At 35.3% G+C, this 26,754-nt stretch overlaps 1 protein-coding gene and 1 long non-coding RNA gene across 2 annotated transcripts; one reads left to right on the top strand and one right to left on the bottom strand.

Annotated features, from left to right (window-relative positions):
* The first annotated feature begins 495 nt into the window (after nt 1-495).
* On the top strand, nt 496-24,647 carry plat (plasminogen activator, tissue). The gene is made up of 15 exons (XM_073868095.1): nt 496-654; nt 6,942-7,033; nt 7,110-7,155; nt 8,141-8,279; nt 10,237-10,346; nt 12,255-12,429; nt 13,538-13,629; nt 13,791-13,969; nt 14,057-14,138; nt 17,015-17,077; nt 17,352-17,559; nt 17,970-18,106; nt 20,985-21,125; nt 21,228-21,376; nt 21,458-24,647. The coding sequence occupies exons 2-15, from the start codon at nt 6,971-6,973 to the stop codon at nt 21,617-21,619; spliced, it is 1,746 nt and encodes a 581-aa protein (XP_073724196.1). The 5' UTR covers nt 496-654; nt 6,942-6,970; the 3' UTR covers nt 21,620-24,647.
* LOC141363987 (uncharacterized) lies at nt 7,383-25,489 on the bottom strand. Its single transcript, XR_012369726.1, has 2 exons — nt 25,415-25,489; nt 7,383-8,231 (listed from the first exon to the last, which is right to left on the bottom strand). It is a non-coding gene; the product is annotated as an uncharacterized lncRNA (long non-coding RNA).
* Between the last annotated feature and the right edge of the window lie 1,265 nt (nt 25,490-26,754).

Raw genomic sequence — 26,754 nt, 5'->3', positions numbered from 1 at the left:
TGAGTAATTAAACCTAAAAAACAATAAGCCAACTAACCAACAGCACTACTAGGTATAATTTTATATGTTTTGTTTAATTAAAAGATTACATTTTAAAACTGTTTTGTCATAAATTTTCTTTCGGGGGGGCCACGAAAAAATGCATTGTACACAAGGGGGGGCCGCATGCTGAAAAAGTTTGGGAACCACTGGTTTAGGCTATTCTTATTACTTTTCCTGATGTGTCCTTTATTTTATAAGCTATTCTTTATTGTTTTTTATTGCTTCTTGTCTTTCTCGAAAGGAATTAATAAAACTGGAATTTGATGACATCTTGTAGCTGATTTTTTAACCCATGGTCATTTATTCACAATTAAGAGTGATTGGAATGCTGCATTACATCATTGATATGATTCATACAGGGCGCAAACGTGCTTATCGACAATTCCTAGTGCTTGGCGTGGATCTCTCTCTCTCTAACGCGCGCGCGCACGCGCTCTCCCTCCCTCCCCGTCACGGTTCCGTCCCACGCCTTAGCGAGATTCAGGAATAAATATCCTGAGATTCATGAGATACAGACACAAAGAAGAGAGAGAAAGAAAGAGTGAGAGAGACTTTGGATTAAACCTCATTTTAACGCACATTGCAGTGGATCAGAGACACGCGCACAGAGAGGTAAGACATTCGTGCAAACAGCGTCTTAGCTTTTTTATTAAACATGTTTCATCTTGTATGTTTGTTTGAGTGTAGACTAGGGCTGTGTTTCAAACACAAAGTTTGCTACCTGCTTACACAACATCACTTATCAGCGTGCGCACTACGAGCTAGATAAAATGACGCTGATATGCTGAAAGCAGATACGATGCCCAAATTTAAATGACTTTATTTAATAAACCTGTAACCTGATGTAGCCTACTTTTAACTTAGTTTGTATGGTTACATGAGTAACACTTTATTATAGTTGTATTTGTTAAGATTGTTAAATGCATTAACTAACATAAACTAACAATAAGCAGTATAGTTTTTAAGCATTAAGTTAATCTTTGTTAATGTTAGTTTATGGCAATACAATTGTTCATGTTGATTCATTTTGCATTAATTAATATTTAAAAAAAATATTAGTTAATAATGAAGTTATTATAAACTATTAATAAACGCATTACAAGTATTGTTCATTATTCATTTATGTTAGCTAATGTTAACAAATGCAATTTGTGAAGTGTTACTCAAAGTAAAAAATATTTAGATTTGAAAGAATGTATAGTATAATATAGTGAAATAGTGTGTGTGTGTGTGTGTGTGTGTGTGTGTGTGTGTGTGTGTGTGTGTGTGTGTGTGTGTGTGTGTGTGTGTGTGTGTGTGTGTGTGTGTGTGTGAACATAAAATGTTGAAATATTACTGTACTCTAGGTCAGTGCCTGGTTTTATGACATTTTATAAAATACATTAATTTATCATAAATGTAATTAAACCTCAGAAAAATAAGGCTTCTAACCAACAGCAATACATTGTATAAATTAATATTTGTTTAATTACAATTTTAAGCATGTTTTTATCATACATTTTCTTTGGGGGGGCCACAAAGGTATGCACCGTACACAAGGGGGCACGATGCATTCCGAAAAAATTTGAGAACCACTGTAATCTGCGTTTACAGTAAGAGTCAGATAATAAACTGAAACTCGCTGCATTCTGTGACGTAGATGTTTAGGAATTCCTATTCCTCTTCGTAACTTCTGTTAAGTGTGGAGTAACTCTTATCTGTTAAATGTCTGCACAGCCTGACCGTACCATTAATTTCAGCATTGTGTGTCAGACATATAAAAGATACTGATGCTCAGACACAAATAAAGACAGACAAGAAAATGGATTTAAAATAATTTAGAAAATGTGATGTGTATATTCAATAATACAAAAGCATATCCTCTATTCAAGTGTGTGTCTTGTTAAGTCACTTTAGATAAAAGCATCTGCTTAATATAATAGCTATAAATGCAAATGTTAAGATTGTCTGCTCCTCATCAGGTCTAATTTGACTGTTTCTAAAATTTGTAAGTGTTGTTTTGACAGCTCTTCTACTACTTCAGCAATGTTGTTTATCAAAGTCTTACACACGCACAGAAACGGAGCAGATATAGGCCTAGTCTTCGTACAACGTGTCTATCTCTCTGCTGTCTGTCTCTTTTTGCCTGCGATGACTCAGCTAGACTCCTTTATAAGCCTCATTCATCAGCAGTATCCATTCTTCTCTTCGTTCCTCTCGCACGTCTTTCTGTCCGCTGGACAAAGCTGCACTGTTCGGTCTGTGTGAGGTTCAAATTTCACACACATTCAGACACAACGCCAAACACCGAATTAAAGAAACACTTCACCCATACAGGAAACTGTGTGTTTGTTTAGTGTACCGGAGTTTAAAGAGTTTATCTTTCACGTTCAAGAGTTTTATGCTTAAAATAAGTGGAATAAATCTGTCTTTGAAAAAGCTTAAGTTTTGCGGTGTTGTAGGTTCATATGTTCATGAGTAAGTAAGTGACTCATGGTGAGATATTTCTCATACTGAATGAAGTCAGAAAAGAAACAAAGAGAAGAGGACTAAAGGAGTTTTTTTTTCTGCAGGTGGTCTTCACACAGACATCTGTTTGTATTGTGTTGTGTTGGAGTTAAAGTGTTTTATACATGTTGTAAAGGGGCTTCATGTCTGTGTGGGTGTGTGTGTTTGTCAGTATGCTCCATATGTTTCCTGCAGAATATGAGGCCAGAATCCCTCGAATATGCAAACAATTTTATCTGACAGCAGAATTGTTTGCATGTGCGTGGCTTTATGCACATATGCCGTTGTTTTTGCGTGTATAATGTTTTGTGAATGTGGGTGTGTATTGACAAAAAAACAGTTTTGACATCTTAAAGGACAAAAAAAAAGTTTGGGTTGGTGTCAAAAGTTACAAAAATTTTACTTGAAAGAGTTGAGAATTGGCATGCAACAGCGCATTTCCTTCTCGACATATGTGTCATTAACCAAATATGTATTTATAAAACAAGCCAAAAAAAACTCAAAACAACGAAACATCCTTTATGCAGTTTAATCCAATGGCCTTGCAGAAAAAACACAGAAGAAAAGGAGTTTGAGGTGGACGAGACAGTGAGTCAATGCTCACAAACTTAACAATAACCACATCACATACACATAGACATGCAAGATCTGCAAGTTTGTTAGTCACATACAAGAGGTGTCGTATTTGTTTCTTAATGAAGTCCCCCTGTCCATAATTTTATCACTTAAAAATCTTACTTTTGAGAATCATATTTGCACATATAGGCCTGGTTTCACAGACAAAGCTTAGCTAAAGCCAAGACTAGGCCTTAAAGGGACACTACACTTTTTTTGAAAATATGCTAATTTTCCAGCTCCCCTAGAGTTAAACATTTGATTTTTACTGTTTTGGAATCCATTCAGCTGATCTCCGGGTCTGGCGGTACCACTTTTAGCTTAGCTTAGCACAATCTATTGAATCTGATTAGACCAGTAGCATCGTGCAAAAAATAAACAAAAATTTGGATATTTTTCCTATTTTAAACATGACTCTTTTGTAGTTACATCGTGTACTAAGACCGACAGAAAATTAAAAATTGCGATTTTCTAGGTCGATATGGCTAGGAACTATACTCACATTCTGGTTTAATAATCAAGGACTTTGCTGCTGTAACATGGCTGCAATGATGTTATGCAGCAGCAAAATAGTCCCCTTAGTAACTTTCAATGGCAGGTGACTATTTTCGGGCAGTGCGTAATATCATTGCGCCTCCTGCAGTCATGTTACGGCAGCAAAGTCCTTGACTGAGAATGAGAGTATGGTCCTTGCCATATCTGCCTAGAAAATCGTAACTTTTATTTTTCCATCGTTCTTAGTACACGATGTAACTACAGAAGAGTCAAGTTTTAGTAAATAGTGTGATGCTAATGGTCTAATCAGAGTCAATGGATTATGCTAAAAGTGGTATCGCCAGACCCAGAGATCAGCTGAATGGATTCCAAAACAGTAAAAATCAAATGTTTAAAGGTGCAGTGTGTAATTTTAGAAGAATCTCTTGACAGAAATGCAAAATAATTTACAAAACTATATTGCCAGGGGTGTTTAAAGACCTTTAATAATGAACCTTTAAGTTTTTATTACCTTAGAATGAGCCGTTTTTATTTACATACCGACTGTCACCTTACATGGAAGTCGCCATTTTGTGCCGCCTTGTTTCTACAGAAGCTCTTAACGGACAAACTTCTTTTTACTAAGTTTCTCAGACGATGACATGTTTGTCCGGTGGCGGCTACCGTAGCTTCTCTATGCGTTTCAAAAGCGAGGTTGATCAGTGAACTGAGCCATTGGTTGCAATTCGCAACCTCACCAGTATATGCAGCTAAAATTTACACACTGCACCTTTAACTCTAGGGAAGCTGGAAAATTTGTATATTCTCAAAAAAAGTGTAGTGTCCCTTTAAATTTTGTCTATAAAACTGGGGGATCAGTGGTGCCCGATTCCTCCCCGGAAGCAAAATATGTGTTCAGGTTGTCATGTGTGTGGCTCGTCATGTCAAAATATGTGTTCGGTACATTATGGGAAATTATGTGCACAGCATGTCATGTTAAAATATGTGCCTGCTACTTATGCGTCGAAACAGTTCATGATTAAAGAGACCTCACTTAACACCAAACTCATTGAGCAAGTATCTACGTGAGCGTCTCTTTTATCATAGAGCCTTACAAAGCATCTGGAGCAGGCACTTGTTTTTTGACATGACGTGCAATACACATAGGTTCATATGACACATGAAATAAACATTTTGACATGACTATCCACACACATGACGATTTTTTTAAGAGTTTCGCATTTGTGCCTCCTCGGAAAAGAAGTCACGAGCTGCCACTACGGGGATAAAAGTTTTACCAGTCACAGTAGTTTCTTTAGAACAGCTTGATTGAAACTGCACTTTATTGCCTTATTTAGTATACATAGATCTATGAATATGCAAATTAGTCCCTGCTTCCTCTTTCTCGCACCACCTCAGACCATAGATACACTGTAAAAAATTTGCTGTAATTTTGCAGCTGGTTGCCAGTAACTTACTGTAGAAGATAAAATCTAAAAATGTTTCATGTTTATTTAACTTTGAACAAATTGTTGTCAGTAAATAACATAAATGTAAAATCTACAGTAAGTTACTGGCAGCTAGTTGCCAGTAATACCCAGTAACACTGTAATTTCTACAGAAATTATTTACAGTGTATATACTGTATGTAAATGGGTGCTAAATTACTCAATATTACTGATCCACACCTTCAACTGTGGTGAAGTGATTGGTCACATGTTTGTGACATAGGAAACCAAGGCGATTTAAACCGCAGGAATTAAAACCGTCTCCAAAAATACTCAGCAATACGGTTAAATGGAAAATTTGCAAATGTTTTGTCTTAAAACTTATTAAAAACACAGCATAGACATTATGTCACCACAGGGGGACTTTAAATGTCAGTCTTTATTGTAGTGAGTTTGGAAAGTTTTGTGTTTTTTAAACTAATGTATTTTCTGCATCACTTCAATTCCTGGAGCACTAAGCAGAAGAAACATGTGTGTGTGTGTGTGTGTGTGTGTGTGTCCTTGTCTGACTCATTTTGCTGACCTGGTTTCTTTTGGATTTATTTGTGGCAGGAATGTTGTGTCAGCGCAGCATTACGGTTTAGTCGTCTGCACGGGGGTTTTGTTCAATTAAGCGAAACGAAAGTGACAGGATGATCTTTCTGATGTCTGTTTTCTAGGAGTATCTTGCAAACACAACTCATGCACAACTTATGCAATATTACATTTGTGAGAATCAGTTTGTGTAATGAAAGGTATCATTTCAAGGGCAAAATCTTATGATACAATAGCAGAACAAAGTGTCTTTATTGGTAGATTACACATTAACTGTATACTTTTATCTGAGGTGAAGTGAGGAATGAGTCAAAATGAAGTATGAATAAATCTTTTGTATAGTGATGATTGACTAAGTGAGAAATTCCCTGAAGAGTAAACTGCAGAAAACACACCCATACGGTAAAAGGTTTTCTTTTATTGTATATAAAACACAATGAGATCTGGAAATGAAAGATCGTGAAATGAAGTTACTACTTCACGGGCACATATTATGCACATTTTTACATGATGTAATATACACTTACCAAAAGGATTATTAGGAACACCTGTTCAATTTCTCTTTAATGCAATGGTGTAATGGTGTGGGGGCTGTTTTCTTGGCACACCCATTAGTGCCATTTGGGCATCATTTAAATGCCACGGCCTACCTGAGCATTGTTTCTGACCATGTCCATCTCTTTATGACCACCATGTACCCATCCTCTGATGGCTACTTCCACTAGGATAATGCACCATGTCACAAAGCTCAAATCATTTCAAATTGGTTAAAACATGACAATGAGTTCACAGTACTAAAATGGCCCCACAGTCACCAGATCTCAACCCAATAGAGCATCTTTGGGATGAGCTTTGTGCCCTGGATCTGCATCCCACAAATCTCCATCAACTGCAAGATGCTATCCTATCAATATGGGCCAACATTTCTAAAAAAATGCTTTCAACACCTTGTTGAATCAATGCCACGTAGAATTAAAGCAGTTCTGAATCCGAAAGGGGGCCAAACACAGTATTAGTATGGTGTTCCTAATAATCCTTTAGGTGAGTGTAAGTCTAAGGTGTGCCTAAAATGTGTCTGTAAAGTTTCAGCTCAAAATAGCATGTATTTCATTGTATGGTTGATTTGTTCACACACTGGCAACACATTTATGTACAAAAAATTATGTGCAAATATGTGCCCTTTAAAACAACAAAAAAACTTAATGCTAAACCATAAATAAGTTATAAACAAGCTATAATAAGATATAAACACATATCATTATTATTTCTGTCGTTTTTTAGGAATTTCCAGTGAGACCTGTGTAAGAACCATGAATTTATTCCTGCAACTATTCCTGCTTCTTCCAGCTGTGTTATGTTATGCCGACCTCACAGTAAGTGTCTGTTTGTGTGTTTAAATCTCTGCATGGATGATATTAGGATTTATGAACATCCTGGATGTTTTTGCAGGTGCTACATCACAGACAGAAGAGAGGGACACGTATGTACACTAGAGGTGAATTAATTTTGATCTTTAACTTTTAACCTCTTTCTTACCTTTAACCTCTTCGTAACTTCTTTAATCTATGCGTTCTCATCATAAAGCACATTGTTTCTGCAGTAAACAGCACTGTATGGATACAATAATGTGCACAGTATGCAAATATCATGTGCACATGTAATACACAGATGACTTGCCATTTACAAGAGAGCACACACAGGATTAAATACTGAATCCCACAATTCAGCAATGCAATGTACATTTTAATTTTTCTAGAGTAATTACTTATATTTATATTCATGCATTTGGGCAGACACTTTTATCCAAAGTGACTTTACAAGGTTCAAGGCAATGCTTTTTATCAGTATGGTTTCGAGCCCATGATCTTTTGTGCTGATGAGCTATTTACTTTATCTGAATGTCAAAAGTTACAATAGATAACAAAACTGGCAGTCACTTGCTAAATGTAACATGCAAGAAAATGGTCATGTGGCAGTAGTGTAGTATACAACTGTATAATACATTATTCTTTCATTTATTTATGAAAACAGTATGCAGTAAGTTTATTTCCTATTCTGAGCATAGGCTGTTAATCCTGATCCCTAAACTGACTTTAACATCATAAGGTGTGGTAGGATACATTATCTCTGACAGTTTGTTGTATGCTGGACATTTTGGCAAAATAAGTTAGTCATCAAGGTGTGTACTTAAAGAGTACACATACAGCAGAAACAGCAGATGATGTGTAGGTGTCAGAATTAGGCATTAGGGGGCGCTAAGAGTAAAGAGAAATCATTTTAGAGGTCAATAGAGATGCATGATTTCCCAGCAGTAAACTGAGAAACTTTCTGTCTTCAGTCTTTTCCTCTGTGCAGCCACATGTTGTCTTTGTTTCTGTGTCTTTGGTGTGGAGATGAAAGCCTCAGTCATTTTTTTGTATAAGCTGAAGTCTGACCACAATGATGACGGCGTCCATTTCCATCTCATTTATGTGTGTTAGAAATGCAGTGCGTGGACACTGACTCAACTACAGTCAGAAACACTGGGGCGACGTGGCTGCGTTGGAAAGGTCCAAAAGTTGAATTCTGCCGCTGTACCTCACGAGGAAGAACAAAATGTCATGAGATACCGGTTACCAGTGAGTGATTAGAAACACATAATATTAATATCATAACATTTGTTCACAATCCAGTTTTAAAGCAAATTTATAAAAAATGTAGGGTTGTAAAAAGTGCCTCTGTTGTAAATGACAGCTGTAAAAGGGGGCTTGGTGATATCAGGTGAATACGAATTCAGTCATTTCAGAAGTGGTTTGGCGCATTATAAGATGAATTGACAAAATAACCATGAAAGTGTACGTAAACAGGGTCCATTTTAAATTCATGTTAACAATAATTAACCAGCAACTGACTAAAAACTACTGAATCCATTCCTAACTTTTTCTGTGTGTTTGTGTCCAATGAGTGAAAAACAGCTCCACCTATTTAATCCAAAATACATTTAAAGGAACAGTATGTAGGATTGTGGCCAAAACTGGTACTGCAATCACACAACTGGTGGCCAATACACAATATGACAACATAAACATCCGTTGAGGGCTGCAACTCCACTTTTTTAGGGTGCAGTGTGTAAATTTTAGCGGCTTCTAGTGGTGAGGTTACGAATTGCAACCAATGGCTCAGTCCCTCGCTTTTGAAATGCATAGAGAAGCTATGGTAGCCGCCACCAGAAAAACATGTCAGAGACAAATTCGTAAAAAAGTTTTTTTGTTAAGTGCTTCTGTAGAAACATGACGGCACAAAATGGCGGCTTCCACATAATGGGACCCTCGGTGTATGAGATAAAAACGTGTCATTCTAAGCTAATAAAAATTATTAAAAGGTCTTTATACACCCCTGATAATATAGTTTTGTATATTATTTAGCATTTCTGTCAAGAGATCCTTTTAAAAATTACACACTGCACCTTTAAATGACAATATCCTGGCTGGACCACTGTTGTCAATGATATAAGTATTTGAAATGAAAATGATTTCTTAATGTCTAGTGTCATATCAGGGCCATTTTATGATTAATTTATATACATTTCTTACATACTGTTCCTTTAAAGGGATGAGTCACCCAAAAAATGATTCACTCGCCCTCATTTTGTTTACAAACCTGTTTTAATTTCTTTGTTCTGCTGAACACAAAGTAAGATATTTTGGTAACACTTTACTTAAAGGGGTGTTCATAAGACATGACATCTTGATAATCATGACATGACACGTGTCATGAACATGAAGGAGATTTTATGCACGTTTATGACAACTTTTATTTTGTGTAATTTGTTCATTTATGTCATTTTTAATGCAAAGATGAAATTGTTTCAGATGTCTTTGTTATGACAACTTGACATAAACCAATACATCATACCTTGTCATAAATCTGTCATAAACATGCAATAATTATCAAACTTAAGAAACTACTTAGCTTTTATGGGTTAACTTTACATTAAACTGTCATTTAAATGTCATTAAGTGTCATGTCAGTCTTTACGAACACCCCTTCAAGTAAAGTGTTACCGATATTTTGAACAATGTTTGTAACCAAACCATGTTTTTTTTCTACTATTGAAGTCAATGGTGTTTCTGTTTCCTGATTCATTATAAATATCTTCCTTTGTTTTCAGCAAAACAAAAAAATGTATACAGGAGGGGGAGTAAGTTATGAAAGAATTGGGTGAACTATCCCTTTAATTATTTAAGTCTTCATTTACTTCGTTTCTGTGGTGTGACATCACAGAAAAATCACACAAACGAAAAACAAACATGTCATTTTAAATTACTGCAGTGTTATGATTTTACCACAAATTATTCACTGTTATGTTGTAAAAGTTGTAATTTTCTAAAACAACTTTAAGATGATGTAATCATTATAGAGAACAATATCAAAACCACTTTAACTATATATTTTGGACAGACAGAAAAATACAAGTAGAATGGTTTAAAATATAATTTTCATATGAAGCAATAAATGTCTTGCCTATATATAATTAACAGAATATGAATGTGCTTACCATGTGTGATTTGTTGTATTTTCCTCTTGTGTTTTGCAGGTGTTTTGTGTCAAAGTGTTATAATGGAGGGTTGTGTAAAGAAGCTGTTTACTCGAATGATTTTATATGCCAGTGTCCAACCGGGTTTTCCGGCACTCGGTGTGAAATCAGTAAGTTTATGAATACGATTGCGTTCATGTCATAACACAATAAATATTTGCTGTTTATTCTGTCCCAAATACAGCAAAATAATGGCATGGAATTACGACCCAAAAGATGTTCAATAATATTTAGGTCAAATTTGTTTTTTGTATTTGTAATAAGTTGTTTTATTGTAAATGTTTTACTGATTTTCTTAAATGGACCACAAAACTAGTCATAAAGGTCAATTGTTTTTAATTGGGATTTATACATCAATTTAAAGTTGATTATTTATTTGAAAATCTGGAATCTGAGGGTGCAAAAAATCTAAATACTGAGAAAATTTGTCAAAATGAGTCCTTAGCAACGCATATTACCAATAATAAGTAATTTTTTAAAAAATATTTCCAGTAGGAAATGTACACAATATCTTTAGGATGTTTACTTACAGTAATATCCTTATGGTTTTTAGCATTTAAAAAATTGATAATTTTGACCCTACACTGTATAGTTGGTTATTGCTACAAATATACCTACTTATATATACCTACGTGCTACTTATGATTAGGTTTTGTGGTCCAATAAAAATTTAATTTGCAACGTAATTAAATAATTTACAACTAAAAATAATAAAAAATACCCCCCTTTAACGACTTTGATATAATTAGTTAATATTTTTAATAGTTTGTCCTGTACACTCTTAGAACGGATGTGTTAAAAACAACACATTAGTGTTGATTCTTTCTGGGACAACACACTAAATGCATTGTCCCAGAATCCACCCATCTCTGTGTTATTATTAAAACAACACATTTTGTGTTACTTTTAACAAAAATTTTGTTTTATTTTAACACATAATGACACATAATGTCTTAAAAGTACACATAATTTATTAAAAGCTTAAAGGAATATTCCATTTTCTTAAAAGAAAAATCCAGATAATTTACTCACCACCATGTCATCCGGGGTGTTGATGTCTTTCTTTGTTCAGTCGAGAGGAGGTTGTGTTTTTTGGGGAAGGCATTGCGGGATTTTTCTTATTTTAATGGACTTTAATGGAGCCCAACATTTAATACTTAACTCAACACTTAACAGTTTTTTCAACTGAGTTTCAAAGGACCACAAACGATCCCAAACGAGGCACAAGGGTCCCATCCAGCGAAACGACTGTCATTTTTGACAAGAAAAACAAAAAACACGCTCTTCCAAACCACAACTTTTCGTCTAGGTCCGGTCCAGCGCGACCTAACGTAAATGCGTAGTGACGTAGGGAGGTCACGTGTTACATATATAAAACGCACATTTGCGGACCATTGTAAACAATAAACTGACACAAAGACATTAATTAGTATCAGTTGACATACAACAACGTAGGAACGGTCCTCTTTCAACACACTTGTAAACACTGGGGCGGAGTTTCGCGTTCGTCTTCTGTGACCTCTTGACGTCATGACGTATTGCGTGGGGTCACCTGGCGCATCACGACCAGATCTAGACGAGAAGTTGTGCTTTTAAAGTGCACACTTGTCATTTTTATGACAATCGTTTTGCTAGATAAGACACTTATGCCTCGTTTGGGATTGTTTATAGTCCTTCGAAACTCCGCTGAAAAAAACTGTTACGTGTTGAGCCAAGCGCCCATTGTTGGTGTCTACCAAAGTCCATCAAAATGAGAAAAATCCTGCAATGTCCCCCCCAAAAAACATAATTTCTTCTCGACTGAACAAAGAAAGACATCAACATTTTGGATGACATGGTGGTGGTGAGTAGATTATCTGGATTTTTCTTTTAAGAAAATGGAATATTCCTTTAACGCAAAAAAGATGTGTAAAAAATTAACACTTCCTATCTGAGAGTGTAGTGTATTCAATTACTGTTTAAAATGCATATCTTATCTGTTTTGCAGTATATATTTTCATTATGTTTACTTCCATTAGATACAGGTGAGAAATGTGCGAGGGGTCAAGGGTTAGATTACCGTGGTATTTGGAGTACGAGCGCATCAGGACTGGAGTGTATTAACTGGAATTCAACGTCACTGAGAGGAAAGAAATTCACAGCTAAAAGACCAGAAGCCAATACACTGGGACTGGGAAATCACAACTACTGCAGGTATAAACTACACATTAATACACTTACTGTACAGATAAACACAACAGAAATCATCAGGAACACTGGGATTTTATCACACTTCCTAATGTAAAATCACTGTAAAGAATAAAACACATACCCCGATAAACACAAATAAATGTGAGTCTTAATGTTGGGATATAAAGACACGACTGATCATTGATGGCAGTGCGACTCTTTGAGCGTTGATGGATGTAAAGTTACACATTTTAAACTACTTGCTTTTCCGAGCATGCATTTTCGTTCCTTCAACACTTTGATGACATTGATAAGAAATAAAAAGAGGCTTTTCTGTTTGAAGAAGTGGGTCAATTACGTGACGTTAATTATTTTGTGTCCGTATGGTTCAATTAAATGTTAAAATAAAAAAAATAAAAAATGCAGATTACTTGCATGCATACATTCTCTTTATTGAGGACTAAGTCTAAAATTTCTGTTTTATTTCATTTTGAAAGAATATTTGGGGGATAATTGCAAAAATGTCAGTGTGGTGCAACTGGTCTGTGTCAATTGGTATACCAAGAATTTTTTTTAAATTAAAACATAAATATATGGAATAAAATATAATCATCTAGTTTAGTGTAATATGATTTTTTACATAAATTTTTACATAATTTGTCAAAGATTATTTAGAAAACAGAGCTGTTTTCAGCATCAGGACAAATATTAAAAACGCATTAAAATGTATATTTAGTAATAACTAATAAAATGCATTTTCGTGCTTATTTAAAAAAATTCTCTCTTTTTAATGAATACACTTAAATGCCATCAAGGTGGATAAAATATTTAATATTCTCATTCTTTGGCGCAATTGGCGGTTACACCATTTGACAGTTTCAGGTCTATTCAGCCTTAACTGGTGCAAATGTATTTTTTTTATTGCATAAAATCAACAAATACACTATGTGCATTGAAATATACATGATGCATGCTTTTAAAACTAGTTTTTAAAAAAAGATTTTTGAATTTCTCATCTTTGCCCAAATAACAAGAGCCACAACAAAATTTCTTTGATGTTTTTCGCACCGCTGAACTTTCTAAAACAAACCTCATTTGCTAACTTGTAACTGTATTATGTTTCATTGCTCAGAAATCCAGATGGAGATACTAAGCCCTGGTGTTATGTTTATAAAAGAGCTCAGATCATATGGGAATTCTGCTCCTTACCCACCTGTGTATCAGGTACACACATGTGCATCCACATCTACATTTCATGACTTGTTTTTTTTTAAACCAGATCTATTTTGTAATACAGTTTATGACTGCTAATGCTGTTTTAAACAATGTGCCACACATATCTTGTCGACCTTCATCATGACACTTTAATTGTTGTGTTGTATCAGAGCCCACGCTGGAGTGTTTACTCGAATCAGGACAGACGTACAGAGGAACAAAAGCTATTACACGCAGTGGATTAACTTGTTTACCGTGGGACTCTTCTGCTGTCTCTCAAAAATTCTACAATGCGTGGACATCTAAAGCCCGGGAGCTCGGCATCGGCAGCCATAACTTCTGCAGGAACACAAACACGTTTATACAAACTCAAATAATTTCCATATTTAAAGCCAGTGTGAAGTCGTTGAATGTACCAAATCATTTCTGCAGGAACCCAGACCGTGACCTCAGCCCCTGGTGTCACGTCTATAAAGGATCACAGCTGACCTGGGAACTGTGCGATATCCCCAAGTGCTGTAAGTCCATGAGGTTTCCATGACATCTGATCGATACAATCCAACAACATATTAGTCATCGCATACCGGCACACAGCTGTGACTAACTAAAGCGGTTACGTGTTTTGTTTTCGAGTAAATGATTATGATTGCGTCTATAGCCTTTATTTAATTCAGTGGGAATGCAGCAAATATATCAAGCACATATTGTGCATTGAGCTGTATGTTATGTATTAAAACAGTATGTTATATTAAAGGTGCCATAGAATGTAAAACTGTATTTGCCTAGACATAGACTTCCTGTTTTACACAAAAGACCGCTGGAAAACAGGCCAATCTCAACATAACACCAACTGTTACCTTACAGTCAGGATGTACGCCCCAACATTAAATTACACATTAAATTAAGTGCTAAAAACAAAATTGTGACTGATGAGTTAGCGCTATATGCTAGTCAATGCTATATGCTAGCGTTTATGCTAAAGTTCTATGTATGCATGTGGCGTCACTAGGGTGGCCATTCGTGCCAGTTCCGCCGGACACGTCCCGAACATGTTTTCGGGCTCGTTCTCCGGAAGTCGCGCTGGTCGACCGCATACGTCATCAAGGTTTAATATTTCGGGTTTAATTTCAGAAAATCAACCGTTACATTTCAAGGTAAGAATGAAACTACAATGATTGTATGTCTTAAAAGAAATAAATCTTAATTTTCTAATGTATTTTAACTGAAATGTGAGAACCTCGATGGCATATGCGGTCGAGCAACGCGGCTTCCGGAGAACGAACCCGAAAACATGTTCAGGACGTGTCCGGCGGAACTGGCACGAATGGCCACCCTAGGCGTCACCTTCGGCGAAAGTGACAGCGGTTACGCCCACTGAGTTGCATAAGACAGAGCGGCAGAATGAGTGTACAATGTGAAATCAGTAAAAACACGAGGAAAACCCTTCTAAATGGGAAACAGACTGTACTAACAGATTTAACAAGAATTCGGAGATATCGTTTTACAGACTGCCAAAAAACACAGAAAGGAGACGTAAATAGATTGTTCATGCCAACGTCCACAGGTGCTTTGACAAGTTGCTAGGGTCACTATCAAGCAGAGGTTTTACTTTCTACTTAAACATATTTTTTCAAGTATTTGTATTTTATCCGTGTTTTTCTATGGAATACATACTCCAAAGCATATTATCATAAGTTTAACTCTATTACATTTCATAAATACAAGTTTTTGTTTTACATTTAATATTTAAGTACATACTTTTACTCAAGTAAAAGTACACAATTTTACATAATTAGGTATTAAATACATTTTAATATGCAATATTAAAGAATACACAGTATGATTATATGCTTTAGAATGTAGAAAAGTAAATTTATTCCCAAGACAAACACCCTAATAAACACAGATGCTTGGAAAATGTAACTAATGTAACTATGTATTGTCCACCTCTGCTATCAAGTCCAACTAAATTCAATTTAAGATGATAATAGTCAGTTTTACTGGCTATAAAAACCAGCCATTTTGTTGAACATTTGCCACTCAACAGGGCGTCCTCCACCGTGGTCACGTGGAAAAGTGACGTCAATGCATATTCTCTATTGACGTTACAGTTACGTTTTGCAGGTCCATACTGAAAAAAACACAAACTTACCACTCAGAAACGTCCATTACCAATCTCCAAACAACTGATTATTCATCAAATTCTGTTTCTTAGTCTGATACATGCTCAAATATAAGGTCTGTTTGCACACACAGAGCTACTAAAGGAGCTGCTCTGACAAACAACCAATCAGAGCAGAGCTCAACATTATTATTCATGACCCTTTCAAATAAGGTACTAAAAGATCATTTCATTGCCAAAGGCAAAATCCTAGGGTTGTAAATGGACTTGTAAAACCATCTCTGGATAATTAATAAAGCCACAAACCTTCTATGTAGATATCAGAGAACAATTTAACAGATTCTTTAAATGCATTCTTTGGCACCTTTAATGTTTGATTATTCCTCGCTGATGTAATATAATATAGTGAGACTGAATATCAGTTACTGTAGTAGTTTTATAAGTTTTATAATAAATATTGTTGTTGATGATGAAAAGGTATATATTATAAGCACAATGTTGTTCCGATTTATTACACGGCTCTCTGGAATGCTTGATTCTGATTGGTCAGTTGAGACATTTGCAGGTTCGTTCTTTTCAAATAATAACCGCTCCAAAGTAATAACGCATAGCCGGTACTACTTGTACGAGTAAAATCGCTCCGCGCCAATAAAGATCAATAAAGATTACTGTTTGGCGCCATCTTGTGACAAACACTGGACAACCACAATTAAGAATGGAAATTTTTGACATTCATTTTAACATGTATGGGAAAAAACAAAACATTTAAACAGTGGATAGAAGAACGAACAACGACAAGACACAGAGAGCTTACTGAGACTGAACTTGACAAAATAGAGCATGACAGCTACGAAAGCCAACACACAAAAAATACAGAATGGGCATTAAAACTTCTCAAAGACTGGCTAAAAGAGAAAAAATGGAGACAGACAAGTATGAAGCAGAGGATCTTAATAAGGTATTACGATAATTGTATGCATCTGTGCAAAGTTTCGCGGAAGGATAAAAATGTTAATTTAAAACAAATATGCCAATAAAATGTTTCAAATTCATATTCATGTCCGTTTTTTTAGTAGCCGTGTAATAAGCGGGATAATGTAGAGGCAGCCGGTAGTTATCGGGAAATAAGCCACGACAGTGTGATCAGGACCCGACGCGAAGCGGAGGGGCTTATTTCCCGATAACTACCGGCTGCCTCTACATTATCCCTTACATAAAATAGTGTGCGCGTTGGTGTGTTTGTTTAAACTTTGTTTGTTTGTTTTTTTACAGCGAAGAAAACTCCATCAATAACCACGCATGGACCACGAGCTCCTACACCCATCAATAATCAGGGTAAGAGACTAAAGGAATAATGAATCCAATTTACTTAAAATAAATGGGGGCCAACTGTGACTAAAATGTACCACTGTTAAACATCATAGTATATATCATATATGTCATACATATATCGTGAGAGGAACAGATATTCCCTCAGCTGACACATTACACCAGGTTTGACATCAAACAGTGACATGTACAGGATTGTTGTTGTTGTTGGCATTAAATTTCTTTTCATGTGACATCTTGACGTGCTCACATGTAACACAATTTTTTTTTTCTGTCTCAGGTTCCTGCGGTCAGCGTCTTGAAGCTCCTTCAAACTCGCTGCCCATGTTTAGGATACGAGGAGGTCAGAGCAGTGACATCAGAGAGCAACCGTGGCAGGCCGCTATTACTGTATATCTGCCACGTGCCAACACTTTTAACTTCCTGTGTGGAGGGGTTCTCATTGACTCCTGCTGGATCCTATCAGCTGCTCACTGCTTCCAGCAGGGGTGTGTATTTGTTCTGACATTCATATTTGTATTTGGGTTAAAACATTAAAGTATTTTAAAGGAACAGTATGTAAGAAATGTATATCAATGAATCATAAAATGGCCCTGATATGTTACTAGACATTAAGAAATCATTCTCATTTGAAATACTTATATCACTGACAACAGTGGTTTGTCATTTCAAAAGTGGATTTGCATCCCTGATGTTTATGTTGTCATTTTGTGTATTGGCCACCAGCTATGTGATTGCAGTACCAGTTTTAGCCACAAGTTTTGTGATTGCAATACCGGTTTTGGCCACAATCCTGCATACTGTTCCTTTTTAAATAAAAAAAAACACAAGAAATGTAGACACAGTGGTGGTGTGGTGTGTAATTGTGTTGGTTATATAATGTGTTGTCTGTGTTTAGTTATTCAGAGAAACGTCTTCGGGTGATTCTTGGTCGAACCTTCAGGCTTCAGAACTCCAGCAGTGAGCAGATCTTTGATGTGGAGAAATATTGGGTTCATGAAAATTATGATGATGAAACATATGACCATGATATAGGTGAGATTTATACATTTCAAACCAGTTTCTCGCACGTCATGTAGTCACAAATATTGGCCAGACTGTAATGGTCTAAAATATACTAAATGGTAACATTAAACACTGATACTAAACCAACTGAGAAAAGATTTTAGTTACATATAATAATTGTTGTTTAAGTTGTCAGTCAGTATATCTTTTTTATCTCATGGTATGTATCCAGAGTCACAATCACATCACAGTTTGATCTGACTGAAGGTATATTCCACTTTCATAAAAAAATAGTTCTGATAATTTCTCATGCCCATGTCATCCAAGATATTTATGTCTTTCTTTGTTTAGTCAAAAAGAAATTAAGTTTTTTGAGAGAAACATTTTAGGATTTTTTTTCCATATTATGGACTTTAGTGCACCTCAACAGTTTAGCTTCAAAGGGCTCTAAACGATCCCAACCGAGGCATAACGGTACGTTTACACGGGGCGAAAGCGTTAACGCATCCCATTCACTTTTAATGGGTGACGTCAAGCGTTGCCAAACTGAATTGTGGATCTCAACTCTTCAAGTGGCAACACAAGCGTCAGCCAATCAGATCGCCTTATGCAAATAACCTAGGCAAAGCCAGCCAATTATGTTCATGGAAGACCGGAGCATGTGTAGCGGCCACTGTGGCTGTTGGCCACGCTTCAGACAAGCCTTCCGTCAAGCGTTAACGCTTCTGTCCCATGTGAATGTACAGAAGGGGTGTTATCTAGCAAAATGTCATTTGTCATTTTAACCAAAAATGATAAAATATGCACTTTTAAACCCCAACTTCTCATCTTGCACTAGCGGTAGATGCGCCAGCGTGACCTTAGGAAATGCGTAATCACGTCGAAAGGTCACGCATGATGTATGTGAAACTACCCCTCGAGTGTTTACAAGTGTGGAGAAAGAGAACCATTCCGACATTATTGTGTGTGGAATGATACAAATGAATGTCTTTGTGTCAGTTTAATGTTTAAAATAGTCCTCAAGTGTGCGTTTCACATATGTAACGTGTGACCTTTCGGTGTTATTAGGTAATACGTAAGGTCGCGCTGGCACTCCACATGGCTAGTGCAAGACGAGAAGGTGTTTTTTTTGGCGAAAATAACGATCGCTTTGCTAGATAAGACTCTTATGCCTCGGTTGGGATCGTTTAGAGCCCTTTGAATTTTAAACTGCATTGAAACTGTTGAGGTCCACTAAAGTCCACTATATGAGAAAGAATTCTGGAATGTTTCCCTAACAAAAACTTAACTCTTTCTGTTCCATTGACGAGTTATCTCTTCAATTTAAGAGAATGTTTACCCAAAGTGAAAATTCTGTCATAATTTACTCTAGGGCTCCAACGATTAATAAACGATTTTGATTTTCGATTCTGTGTTTTCACAGCTTGTGCGTGTACTATGGCATTTGGTCAGGACACTGCAAAAAATTATTTTCAAGAAAATAACTTCTTTTTGTCTCGTTTTCAGTAAAAATATCTAAAAATTCTTTAATTAAGATGCCTTTTCTTGATGAGCAAAACAACCTAAGAAAATAAGTCTAGTTTTTAGACCAAAAATATCAAATTTAGGTGATTTTGTGCATTAAACAAGCAAATCTGCTAATGGGGTAAGCACATTTTTCTTGAATTTAGTGTTTAAGAAAAATGTTCAAGATTTTTTTGCTTACCCCATTGGCAGATTTTTTTGCTTGTTTTATGCACAAAATCACCTAAATTTGATATTTTTGGTTTAAAAACTAGACTTATTTTCTTGAGTCGTTTTGCTCATCAAGAAAAAGCATCTTTATTTAAGTATTTTTAGATATTTTTACTGAAAACAAGACAAAAATACTAAGAATTTTTTTTCTTGAAAATCATTTTGCAGTGTAGGAATTCCTTATTAATCTAAAATCATTATGAGTCGGATTTTATAACATTTGTTAAATAAAAACAAAATATTTTTTATTATCATGAAATACCTGAAACAATTTGAAGAACAGCGATATAAATATTCCTATAGACATTTCCTTGAATAGCGTTTGTAATGCTACTTTTTCTGTGGCACAAAGGGAGTTTCTGCACGAGAGCGCCCTCTGGCTTTGGGATGTGTCGGGATTTCACCTTAATTCATTAAATTCATTTTTTGAGAAAACGCACATTTGCATGATTAATCGTTACAGCCCTAACTCACCCACATATTGTTATAAACCTGTATAAATTTCTTTGTTTTAATAAACACGGAGGAAGATATTTTAAGGAATGTCTGTAACCAAACCGTTCATGAGCCCCATTTACTTCCATAGTATTCTTTTTTTTACTATGGAAGTGAATGGGCTCATGATCGGTTTGACAGAATTTTCATTTTTGAGTAAACTATCCCTTTAAGAGAAAATGCTTCCCTGCCAAATTTTGACGAGTTTTGAAGGCATTTTTTCACTATTATCCACTAAGTAGTTAATTTCTTCTCGACTGAACAAAGAAAGATATATACATCTTGGATGACATGGGGTTGAGTAAATTAGCAGGATTTTTTAAATGAAAGTTGAGTAATCCTTTAGCACACAATGTCAGTCAGTATATCATCTCATGGTATACAGAAAGTTCACATAACAGTTTGAGTGAAAATATATAATAAGAGTTTATTATATATTACATTAATTTAAAAAACATTTACATTATTGTTTTTAGGTAATTTTTTGCATACATACATATATATTATTTGAATATGGAAATATAGAATTGTTATTCAAATGTAAAGAGGTACTATATACTCAAAACATCTTGTAACTTTTACCGGCAGTTCGTATACAACTTTAGGTTTGATTTTTTTAATAAAAGTAATGTGTATGTTTCGATACACTTCATTAATCCTGTTTGTCTCGTTTCTTTAGCTCTGCTCAAGTTAAAGAGCGAAGATGGTATCTGTGCTATAAACTCTCCTGAGGTTCTGCCTGCATGTTTACCAGAACCAGACCTGGTTTTACCTGACTGGACCGAGTGTGAGATCTCAGGCTATGGGAAAGAGGAAGAGTGTAAGTCATATCCCATCTGTGTCCCGCTTTTATTGATAGTCAAGATTATTTCCTGTGAGAGGAATCTTTGTGTTGACTGGTCTTGCATTTTGTCTTCCTTAGTTTCTCCGTTTTACTCCGAAAGAATTAAGCGAGGTCTCGTTCGGTTATGGCCTCAGGAACAGTGTGTTCCAGAGAAGCTGGCCGGTCGTCTGGTGACTCCTAACATGCTGTGTGCAGGAGACACACGCGGTTTAGACGATGCCTGCAAGGTAATGCATATTTTTGGATGATGCCTTTTTGGATCTTTTAAAAGTGACCGATCAACATTTTCATTATATCATACTGTTTAGGGGGATTCTGGTGGTCCTCTGGTGTGTCCTAAGAATGGCAGGATGATGCTGATGGGGTTGATCAGCTGGGGTGACGGATGTGGAAAGAAAGACGTGCCCGGTGTTTACACTCGTGTCACAAACTACACAAAGTGGATCTCTAATAAGATGAGATCTAACTGAGACATAACAGCAAATGGCTATTGGGCACTGAAATGAAGGTGATGTGGAGGACGCCTCCATGTCCATTGATCTTCACACAGCTGGCCCAGCGAGCATCATTCTCACATATCGAACTTTAGTCTTCTTGAAGCTCTTCAGATTTCAACAGGAAACCATCAGTTGTGGGAGAATGCATAACAGAACCTCAGATGTTTTGTGATGCTGTGAGTTGATCATTGCATGTACTGAATTGAACGACCATGTTTCAATGATGTATTTTAGGATGCCGCATAAATCGTGGCTTAAAATTTGTGCTACCAACCAAACGTTCTGCTGAATTGACTTTGGGTACCAACTCTCATTCAGAGATTGCCTGCTTCTTTAATAGTACTTTTAGTATTTTAAAATGTTTAAAGGTGCCGTAGAATGTAAAACTATTAACCTAGGCACAAATAAATAATAAGAGTTATGTATATGGTAATATCATATCGTGAGCCTTAAAGGAACAGTATGTAGGATTGTGGCCAAAACTGGTATTGCAATCACAAAACTTGTGGCTAAAACTGGTACTGCAATCACACAACAATACACAAAATGACAACATAAACATCAGTTGAGGGCTGCAACTCCACTTTTTAAATGACAATACCCTGGCCAGACCGCTGTTGTGAGTGATATAAGTATTTGAAATGAAAATGATTTCTTAATGTCTAGTGACATATCAGGGCCATTTTATGATTAATTGATATAATTTTTTTACATACTGTTCCTTTAAACACGATTGTTTCCTCATATGTAAACCTCGTGTTACCACGTTACAGTCGAAGATGTATGACCACAACATTAAATTAATTATAATGTTGTTACAATGCTAAAAACAAAGTTGTGACTGCTGAGTTAGCGCTATATGCTAGTTAATGCTATATGCGAACGTTTAGGCTGAAGTTCTACTATACTAATATACTGAAAAAAACCCACAAACTTACTACTCAGAAATGCCCATCAACCATCTCCAAACAATTGATTATTCCACAAATTCTGTATTTTCATCTGATACAAGCTCAAACACACACTGTCACAGTATAACTGGTTATTTCTGGCAACTAGCTGCCAGTAACTTACTGTAAATTTTATATTTATGTTATTTACTGGCAACAGTTTGTTCAAAGTTAAATAATCATGAAACATTTTCAGTCTTTATCTTCTACAGTAAGTTACTGGCAATCAGCTGCATAATTTTTTTACAGTGGTCTGTTTGCACACACACAGAGCTACTGAATGAGCTGCTCTGTAAAACATCCAATCAGAGCAGAGCTCAACATTATTATTCATGACCCTTTCAAATAAGGTAATAATAGACCATTTAATTCTGGGGAAAAATCCTAGAGTTGTAAATGGACATGTAAATCCGTCTCTGGATAATTTTTGCCCCACACCTTTTATGTAGATATCAAAGAACAATTAAAAAAATTTTAATAAATTTTTTGGCACCTTTAAATGGATTTAGACGGAGCACTTCATGTAGCTTAACTGGTGGAGCATTGTGTTAGCAGCGCAGGGGTCATGGGTTTGATTCTAGGAAACAGACAACAAATTGACATTGATAATAAGTGACTAAATACATTTCATCTCTGAAAAGAAGTGAAAGCACTTATTTTCTTGGCTGTTACAAGATGTTTTTGTTTTGTAATGCTTATTGGCATTTTTTAAATACATTTTTAACACTAAATATCTGCTGGATCAGAGAGACTTGTGTTTACTACTAGGGTTGGGTATTGGCAAGGGCCTCACAATACGATACGTATCACGATACATGGGTCATGATACAATGTATCATGATACGATACAATACATTGCATGTTGCAATACATTGCAATACTTCTCCTTTTTTTAATCAAAAATGTAAAAAAAGAAGAATTACATTTTTAAACTTTTTTTAAGCCAAAGATGCTTCCAGACATCGGCTTTGAAAGCTGCAGGTGTTTTTAAATTTTCTGCCATTTTCTCACTCCCGCTAACTGGCTGTATATGACAGACACCTGGACAACGACAACTACAGCAGTGGCGGAGGAGGTCGTTTAACGCAGTTGTTCTCAAACGTTTTCAGCGTGCGGCCCCCCTCGTGTACGGCGCATTCCTTCCCGGCCCCCCCAAAGAAAATTGATGACAAGAAACTGTTTTAAAACTCAACTTTTAATTAAACAAAACATATTAAATGATACAAAGTAGTGTTGTTGGTTAGTAGTCTTATTTTTTTAGGTTTAATTGCACAGAATTCATGATAAATTAATTTATTTTATAAAATGTCATAAAACTGGGGCCCCCCTGTATTTTTTAAAATATTGACAGTAGAGATTGAAATATTGACACACTATCGTGGAAAAGTGTATCACGATAGTTAGCTGTATGTATCCATATTTTTTGCACAGCCCTATCTACTACAATATGTATTTAATAAGACTTACAGATCCACTAATGGGATACATTTTAACTTAATATTTTTAACATTTTTTGTAAACTGTTTTGTAAATTTATATTCATATATATTAGCAATTATGGCTAAATTATTGTTTATGGTTTTATAAATGCTTGTATTATTTTGTGTGACTTTTTATAAAACAAGAAATGAAAACTTTTGTCTACTATTATGTCTTTAGCACAAACTATTTAACTAGTCTTTAAGGGTGACTTAATGCTGGCATATCAAGTTTGTTTGAAAATATTATTTTATTTGCATTACATGCACCTTCTGAGTTTGTGCTGTGTTTGAAAAACATTTATAACATTTTTCATATTAAACTGGTTTATAGTGTGAAAAAATAATTGACAGCTGTTATGAGAGCCAGATTGGCTCCCTCTGCTGGCCTTCAGTGGTTTCTCTCATCTGTCACTATCCGGACTACATTACCCATCATCCCTTGCACTACCAGTTCCTCACCACACCTGTTTCCTGTCACCTGGATTGCCTTTGATGTTGTTGTTTGTCTGGTGTATGACCCTTGCCTGTATTGTGGATTACCCCTTCAATAAAACCATCATTTGGATCAAACCGGTTTCACGCTCATTACAACAGCACAATTGAGTTTCAATTGCAACAAACTCATCATTGCGATCAGTGTTTGCATTTCATCTGCTCATTTGCATTTTAAAGGACACCCAAAAACTGCAATTTTTGCTCAGGCCTAAAAAGTGGCAATTATAAATGTGCTATAATTAATTATCTGTGGAGTATTTTGAGCTAAAATTTCACATACGCACTCTGGGGACACCACATATTTATTTTACATCTTAAAAATATCTCATAATATGACCCCTTTAAACCAAATACTTTATCTGCACCTTTATTATAAATATTCAGTTTTCATCAAGGATTCTGAATAATGACAAGACTCACTTATGAATCATTATAAGAGGACAAACATATTAATTAAAACCTTTAAATTAAGTCTGACAATTAATACTAACCCATTTATCTGTGAATGGAAATCCAAAACAAGGAAATTATGTTCAGACTGAAGTGAACTCGTCCATCTCAGTAGATTCAAGACTGATTAACAGAGAGGAATGTGAGAAACTCAATATAAGGAAGATGCCACAACATTATTTATCTCCATGTGTGCCATGAAGGAATGAGGAATTATACTGTGTGTAAACAGATTAATGTGTATCACACCAAGTTCTCTCAAAGTTATCTGCTTCTGAAAAACTTGATAAATCTGGATTTTGAATTTATAATATTTAATATTGCAGATTTCTATATATAAAAATTTACTATCTAGTTTACAGCTGTAAGTAGGCTAATAGTAGGACACTCACCCATGACCGCAGTTCAGACTCACGCTCGGCTGTAACCTCCACTTTTAGGCTAGTGAGGATCGAGAGGAAGTCTGTAAATGACCATTACCAAACTGAAAGATATACTGCAGTGTTGTGTTTAAACACAGTATTATAGGTGAAGCATCTTTAGTTTGGGTTGTATTATGGGGACTGAATGTCGTGGGTGAATGCAAGAACAATTTTAATGCAACAGATCTTGTTTTGATTAGCCTATAAACAGAAAAGATCAAAAATTAATTTAATGTAACCTTATAAAATGTGTATGGGTGATTCTCATGAAACCATTGAAACACCACGGCACTAATGATTTTAGCTTTAAAATGTGTAATATAGTAACATTAAAAAGCATCAGAATAAACACAATACTGTGTTCTATCTTGCACAATGTGTGATTTCAACATAAGAATTTATAATTGGAAATTTTATCTGAAAATTCTCATTACCGCAATGTGTTCGGCTGTGTTTGAACATGCGTTATGTTGTAATTTAATCAAATTAACACAAAAATATTAAGAAAAAAAATAAATGGATGTTTTGCTAGACTACTTTAGATGACAGAAAAAATATTTACTGAATATTCATGTATAATAATAATAATGAAGAAAAATTAGGAAAATGATGTGTCCATGCCTGATGTTCTCATCCTCCGCAACACTTTTTGAGAACAGTTTAAGCACACATACAGAATTTTAATAAAGTTTGATTTTGAGTGACCAAGCACATGGACCAGTTACTTCAAGATGGCTACCAGGTAAGATCATTTTTTTACAGTTAATTTGAAATATTGTCTTGTCAGAATGCTTACACAACATTTTGATTATCATTACCGCAACAGATGCTTATTAAATGTTAATTTAATGAATAGAAGCATAATACTTTGATTTTAAATGCATGTGCAGAATCTCCAAATTATGTTCTTTCAGGTTTGTCATGTCATTTTGAAAATATGTCAGTGATGTTTTCTGACTGTTGCGGTAATGAGATTTTTTAGGACTAATTTTTTAAATTATGTTACAAAAAGTGTTAAATGATAATTAAAAGTTTTTAAATTAATGTTCCCATTTACTCCAGACTTTGTTTTTCAATGTCTGGTGGGAAAAAAAGTAAATTTAAGCAATTTTTACATTTTCATGCTTGACATTTTTAAAACCAAGTTTTCGTGAGAATCACCCATATATGTTTACATTTATGAGACTATTAATTTATTGTTGAGGTCTAGATGAAGAAATAAACTTGAAATACAAGAGTGGCACAGTAATACAATTTAATGTCTTTAACATTCTGTTTAGTGTCTCTCTCACTTTCTTCTGTATTTTAAT

This window comes from Misgurnus anguillicaudatus, chromosome 5, assembly GCF_027580225.2.
Source record: "Misgurnus anguillicaudatus chromosome 5, ASM2758022v2, whole genome shotgun sequence".
In the NCBI taxonomy this organism is placed as follows: Eukaryota; Metazoa; Chordata; class Actinopteri; order Cypriniformes; family Cobitidae; genus Misgurnus; species Misgurnus anguillicaudatus.
This window is presented reverse-complemented; position numbering and strand designations above follow the sequence as displayed.

Bases quoted from the DNA above. Each gene is read 5' to 3' on its own strand.
- plat (XM_073868095.1), top strand. From the start codon at position 6,971: ATGAATTTATTCCTGCAACTATTCCTGCTTCTTCCAGCTGTGTTATGT. The intron at 12,430-13,537 runs GTATAAACTACA...TTCATTGCTCAG, and splicing joins GGAAATCACAACTACTGCAG to AAATCCAGATGGAGATACTA. The intron at 21,377-21,457 runs GTAATGCATATT...CATACTGTTTAG, and splicing joins GTTTAGACGATGCCTGCAAG to GGGGATTCTGGTGGTCCTCT.